At 34.3% G+C, this 7,091-nt stretch overlaps 1 protein-coding gene across 2 annotated transcripts in view; it reads left to right on the top strand.

Moving 5' to 3' along the window:
* The window catches only part of LOC107696196 (type 2 phosphatidylinositol 4,5-bisphosphate 4-phosphatase-like), a 20,388-nt gene that overhangs the window by 8,322 nt on the left and 4,975 nt on the right, over window positions 1-7,091 (top strand). Inside the window, exons 3-7 of one of the 2 annotated variants that reach the window (XM_016496432.1) lie at window positions 513-619; window positions 1,835-1,958; window positions 3,269-3,352; window positions 4,327-4,379; window positions 5,916-6,006. In XM_016496432.1, coding sequence (XP_016351918.1) covers window positions 513-619; window positions 1,835-1,958; window positions 3,269-3,352; window positions 4,327-4,379; window positions 5,916-6,006 — 459 coding nt within the window. The remainder of the gene's footprint in view (window positions 1-512; window positions 620-1,834; window positions 1,959-3,268; window positions 3,353-4,326; window positions 4,380-5,915; window positions 6,007-7,091) is intronic. The other variant, XM_016496433.1, reaches the window with a different exon arrangement.

Below are 7,091 nucleotides of genomic sequence, written 5' to 3' on the forward strand. Positions count from 1 at the left end.
ATGTATATACATATCTTCATCATGACTAGATAGACACGGTGAGTTTGTCTTTACTAGTGTTTTCCGTGTTGTCGTTGCTCAGCAATGGCATGGACACGGTGTTGTCTGGGGGTTTGGCAAAAGGAGAGTGGGACGGTGAGCGGTGCTCGGGGTGGTGACTGAAGGCGGTGACTGTGTAGTTCTGACGTCAACAAGTAAACGAGGTAAACAAGGTTTTGAAACTTATATGGTAGTTAAATAGCCCCTAGACCTCAGTTATCGTGAAAAAAGCCAGGAAATTTCAGTTTTGACAATATGGGACCTTTAAGGCTTCCAGACTAGTCTCTATAATAATGGAATTATTACATAAAGAGTTGTTGGTTTCTTACAGAAGAATGCTTAAACAAGAGCATTTGTGCAAATTCAAAAGCGTAAGGGAGATTTATTATATTAAAGCATTGGCATTACATTACTGTTATCTTGCATATTGAGTGGTCTCGTCTGAAACATGATGTATCTGTTTTTTTTAACAGCCTATAAAAAATCCACCAACAGGAAAGAAGTATGTTAGATGTCCATGCAACTGCCTGCTAATCTGTAAAGACACGTCTAGGAGGATAGGATGCCCTCGGCCCAACTGGTAAGTGTTAAAGACACACTTCAGAGGGTCATTTAGTCAGTATGTGTTATGGGATCTGCAACAGTATATTACTGCGGGTGTGCATTACCATAAACGCTCAAACAAGCAGTGCTGTTTTGAGTTTGCACTTAGTACTGTGTCGAAACATTTCATATGCTTTTACAAAGCGGTCTGAACATTTATAGAATTATTATAGTGAAAGATCAACTGTGAGAATTGTGAGAAATCACTGTAAAAAAAAAAAAACTTTATAAAGCCTGACATGAAATGATAGTCAGAAGAATCACATTTTTGAAGTGAAAAAGCTGATTGAACCTTTACCTAAAATATTTTTTAAAAATGTAAGAGTTTGTACATGTGTCTTTGTTGAGTATCATATTTGATAAATCAGGCTTTTATGGCTAATAGAGTATGATATAGTGTGAATGGTGTCAGTAAGGTTTGTTTTTTAAAGAAATTAATATTTTAGCAAAGATTCTCATGATTCTGAGGCCCAAACTAAGCAAAAATATGCAATTTTGTGCAGTTGCTGATACTTGTATGGCCAATAAGTAAGATGAAATTCTGATAGCTTGTAATGTAAATCAGTGAGATCTTTATAACACTATAACACAAAACAAACATAAAACGCATATAAATATCAGTTGTATCTCAATAATAGGCCTTAATAATATGATTGTTGAATGCTTAGGTTTATGATCAATTCTCAATAGTTTTTTATTGAGAGGGCAAAACATATAATGCAGTGTAATACAATTATCATTTAGGGATGAACACAAGCCTGATGTGTCATATTTGATATTCATTTTAACATGATTTTTCTAAAAAATTATGTATAGATAATCAAGTAAACCTTCATTCCAGTAAGTATTCATCTTGAAATATTACTAACAATATAAAAGTTATTCTTACATTCACTTTATAAAAAAATCATCAAAGTGATCACAGATAAAAGACATGGGTGCCACGACCTGAAGGTGGACATTTTTACAATTATACAAAAAAGCCTTTTATTTGCTTAAAATGTATAAACTTTTAATCAGATGACAGAAGGAAAGTAGTAGATTGTGTACAGCTGGTTTTTCAGCAAAGTTTTGATCATATTGATAGTAATTTAAGGATAGGGTTAGGGTTATCAAATAAGATACAGACTTCATAGGGTTAATAAAAACATGCAGATAGGGAAAGTCTGACATTGTTTTCATGGGCCCCCAGCAGACGGATCATCAACCTGAGTCCTGTGATGGTGATCCCAGAGGAGCAGCCTGCCCAGCCAGCTCTGCCAGTCCAGCCTGAGGGCATGCGTGTGGTCTGCGGCCACTGCGGCAACACATTCCTTGTACGGTCTCACATCTTTATATTAATATTTCCTCTTTGACCTACAGTAATGTTTCTTCCAGTGTCAGTATATGCAAGGCAGAGAAGATCTGTGAATGCATTTGCACTACCTTTCAAAAGTTTGAGGTCAGTAAGGTCACCAAGGCTGCATTTATTTGAAGTAATATTGCGAAATATTAATACAATTGCTGTTTTCTAATTGAATATATTAGAAATTGTAAATTATTTCTGTGATGGTAAAGCTGAATTTTCAGCATCGTTACTCCAGTCTTCAGTGTCACATGATCCTTCAGAAATCATTCTAATACACTGATTTGCTGCTCAAGAAACATTCATTATTATCAATGTTGAAAACAGTTGTGCTGCTTAAAGGCACAATATGTATGTTTTCGCCGCTAGAGGGCGCGTATTCAAAACAAACAAAGAAACAAAGTCGTAGTTAGATGACGCTGTGACTGAGTGTGGAATCATGGGAGTTGTCTTCATCCCCACAGCCGAAGCAATCCGATGGGACTCGGGCAGAAATCATGTTCATGGATGAGCTAATGTATTAAAGATTTATTAACGTCGTAGAATGAAGCAGAGTGAGGCGGAAAGCCGTTGAAAGCGAAACGAGGCCGCTGAACGAGCGTGACATACGGCTCGAAAGCAGCGGAGCTTTTATTATACCACAGTCGACCGCTTCCACTCCTTCCGGTCATGTGTATGTGGGGTAAAGCAGCGCTGTTTTATCATACTAGATATATTTGAACGTTCTGTTATAATGCTACTCTGTGCGGTCGTCACCTGTCTAATATAATGCATAGCATATTAATGTGCATTGGTGTTTCCATGTTTTCTACAAAACAAAAAAGGAAATCGAGGGTGTATGACGTCATTGGCAGGCGACACAATGACACTATGGACACGGTCCGTGTCACTAGTTAAAATTGCTTATTTCTCTGGATTGAAACTTTCTTCGAAACATTTGGGATAATGTAAGTACACAAGTCAGCAAAATATATAAAACTGTTCTAGTGGTTTTTGGATATTTTAATGAAAAAATCTTACATACTGTGCCTTTAATATTTTTGTAGAAACCGTGATGAATTCTTTGATGAATAAAAAGTTAAAAAAACAGCAACATTTGTAACATTATAAATGACTTTACTGTCATTTTCAGTTTAATGCATCCTTGCTGAATAACAGTATTCATTTCTTTCTTTCAAGAAAATCTTACTGCCTTTAAACTTTTGAAGGGTAGTGTGCATGTGGTGTAGAGTTTTTCTAGTGCACTTGTTCTTAGTGTCCTGTGATGCCCCTGCGGTGTAGGGCAGCGATGATGATGATGATGATGATGAGTGCTCCCGGTCTTCCTCAGGCCTGGCTATTCGCGGCCCCTCTGATCTTTTCAAGGTCCTAATACGCTGCCACCTTCTCAGTTGGTGGAACTGACCGAAAAATGAAATTTAAAACTAATTTAAAACATGATTCCAGGGCTCCAGACTGTGCTTAAAATGTTTGCAAATGTGTATGAAAAAATAAACTAAAATTAAAATGTATTACATTTATATATTTTTTGTGACAATAATTTAAAATATAGGAAAAATTTATGTGCATTTATTTCAAGTTTTGTCAGGTTTCATCACGTGTGTCAACTTGACAAATAATCCATCGCAAGTCATGATGTCCACGAGCAAATGAACCAATTCTTATGAACTTTTTCATACAAAAATTTACAACTGCTTTGCATTTGCTCTTGAGTTAAGCAGGAACAACAGTAATTGGAAAAAAATGTACGAAATACGACAACAACCTAATTTAAATGGATTCCAATACATCGTCATAGTCTATATACTGAATCTTCCTTTCATCCACTGACTGTTAAGAACTAAAGTAAGACGCTATGAACTCAATGAATCATCTGTACTAAGCAATTCTGTAATTTGTCAACTTAAAAAAGTCATTTGGCTCCTAAATGTTTCATTTTAGTTGTATATTTTTTTCTGGAGCCCTGTGACTCAAATGATCATAACTCTTTGTGGCCTACAGAGGCAAGATGTCACAACAGAAAAAAATTGGTTTACACGTTTTTTGTGAGATCTTCTGTTATAATCTTAAAAATGTCTTGTTTTTTAACTGCTTTTGCCTTTGTACAGGGTTAAATCCACTAATTATCCTAATATATTCCCTTGTACATGTCAATTTATTCACTGAAATCATCACCAAAAGATTTGCTAGATATTTTAATCATTTAAACTAATTTGAATGTTATGCACTGCTGGAATCAAGTTTGGTGTAGATTTGAAAATGATTTGTGCTGCTTTGCCATGCTGTGTGTTTGCTTACTGTAGAAATAACCTCCTTCTTAACTCTCCTTGTTTTTGCAGTGGATGGAGCTCCGATTCAATACACTGGCCAAGTGCCCGCATTGCAAAAAAATGTGAGTCGCCATCATTTGTCATATTATTTGTACGTCAAAAATGTGATGTCTGTGGCAATACTCCACCAGTGATGTGCCGTTCTCAGGAGAAATGTCATAAATCTCAAAGTGTGGTGTGCCTTACTAACCGGAGGTCAGGCTTGAGTTTGTGCTGGCCAGTTTGTAGAAGTGAAAGTAAATAAACCCTGGTGAGTTCCAGTTAGACAGGGAGGCAATGTGATGCCAATCTGCCGAGCGTATCATGCTGACATACTGAAACATGAGCCCTGCATGCTAGTGACGCTGCGAGGGAGACTTATGACAACAGATGTTGCAGCACACATGATGCAGCTGAGAGTCTCCCAAAGCAAATCACAGATTTCCACTCGAATGCAGAGGATCTGAAGAGGCAGAGAAGGAGAAATTCAGCACCTTCAGCTATCGGAATCGTTGTGATTCCAGAAGAATGTTTAAAAATCCCATCACATGAGAGGCATGTGAAGGGTCATGGTAAGACTTAATGGCCATGTGAGCAGACCATGTGACTCAGTGATGAAGTTCTTTTTTGACTACAAGAATTTGTAGGGCTGCCGGCACACTGGAAAAATTATACTTTGGACCAACTTAAAAAATACTACTAAAATACTAATTTGTTAAGCCAATTTTGTTAGTTTTTCTCCTGTTATATTTAGTTTAAGTCCTTACAAAGTCCTGTTATATTTAGTTTAAGTCCTTACAAAGTCCTCAAAATATTTATTTTCCAAAGACAAAAACATTCAAACAAAGTAAAAAGATTATTTATTAGAAAGACCATACTTAATCAATATATTTTCTTTAGACATAAGCCAAAATAGTACTTAATGTAGGTCAGAATAATATTCTTTTGGATTTTTACATCTTAGTTTCACCATAAACAAAAGCTAAATTAGCTATAATATGAAAGTAGAATTTTCACTTAAAATAAAACTAAAAGCATTTCTTTAGTCAATTTAGTATTAAATTTTGTTTATTTACTATGAATAGATGTCATTTCAAAAGACCTTAATGTTTATTGTGGTGTATTTTTAAAATATGCGGCATATTTTCTGGTAAGTACTACATTTTTTTTTTAAAAGCCAGCAATATTTTCTGCAGTCAGTAAAGCAATATTCAGTATGTGTTTTGCACAACAACATTCTGATGTCAAGCAAAAATGCTGTTTAAAAAATTGTTTCTTAATTTATGTTATTTGCTTTTAGAAAACTGAACAGAACAGGATTTTAGTTTGACCAATATAAAAATGCACTTTAAAAAAATGCACTGACACAGTCATTTAACTTTTTTCAGTGTACTGTAGCTTACTTTCGGCCTAGTTTGGATATTTGTTTTTCTGTGTAGTAGCCATTAAACTCTTCTTTTCCTATGTAGGGTTGCAAGCCAAGCACTGACTAATTCCTGCTATAAAACCATTAGACCTCTGTACTGAGAGGCTGAAACAGCCCTATAAAACAGCCACATTAGGTGTGTGGTCATGCAGTTTAAATCTTCTCTAAGCATGTGTGCTATCTTTGTCTTCAGATCCTCTGTAGGCAGTGCTCTACCCAGAAGGCGCTGCTGTGCCTACATTACAGTAGGAATGATCTGCATTTTCATCGGTATCGGTTTAACGGTGAGTATTATTTAGTATAGTTCATAGTCATAGTCATAACAAATTTTGCTGCATTCTCTACCGTCCCAAAATTTTGGGGTCAGTATGTTTTCTTTATAGAAATGTATACCTTTATTCAGCAAGGACGCAAATAAAAGTTTTAACTTTCTATTCATCATAGAAAATTGAAAAATAAAATGCATCATAGCAGCTTACACATAAATATTAAGGAGCACAATAGTTTTCAGCATTGATAATAATAAGAAACGTTTCTTGAGCAGTAAATCAGCATATTAGAATGATTTCTGAAGGATCATGTGACACTGAAGACTGGAGTAATGATGCTGAAAATCCAGCTTTGCATCAAAGGAATAAATTACATTTTATAACAATAGAAATATAACAATATATAACAATAGAAAAGTTATTTTAAAATGGTAATAGTATTTTATAATATTATTGTTTTTACTGTATTTTGGTCAAATAAATGCAGCCTTGGTGAGCATAATACATATGTATGTATATTTAGATATATTTGAATGTTTATTGATGTTACATTTTTTTAACCATGACAATGGAAACTATTTTGGATAGTTTTTTGTTTTATTTGTTTGTTTTTTTTGTTTTGTAGTATAACAGTATAAATATATAACATTTTAATCTATGTATAAAATATTATTTTTCTTCTATATGTCAGCATCATTTTTTCAATACTTAGATTTTTTAAATACATTTTTTATTAAGAAGGGCAAATTCAGATAATTTCACATCTAAAAGGGTAAAGCATTTTTTCCAATTAACTTTTGCTCTTCCATCCATATTTTAATGTAACAAAAATTATACAAAAAGAAATGGGTGATGGAAAAAAAAAATGAAAACATAAATAAAACACCCAATAGCAACAAGGAGATAAAAATTATGCAATATATTATTTGTTTTACAGAGTCAAAGATTCTAAATGATTTATTCATATGTGACCCTGGACCACAAAACTAGTCATAAGGGTCAATTTTTCGAAATTTAGATGTATATATCCTCTGAAAGCTGAATAAATAAGCTTTCCATTGATGTATGGTTTGTTAGGATAGGACAATATTTGGCTGAGA

The sequence above is a fragment of the Sinocyclocheilus anshuiensis genome, unplaced genomic scaffold (genome assembly GCF_001515605.1).
Source record: "Sinocyclocheilus anshuiensis isolate Anshui unplaced genomic scaffold, SAMN03320099.WGS_v1.1 scaffold734, whole genome shotgun sequence".
In the NCBI taxonomy this organism is placed as follows: Eukaryota; Metazoa; Chordata; class Actinopteri; order Cypriniformes; family Cyprinidae; genus Sinocyclocheilus; species Sinocyclocheilus anshuiensis.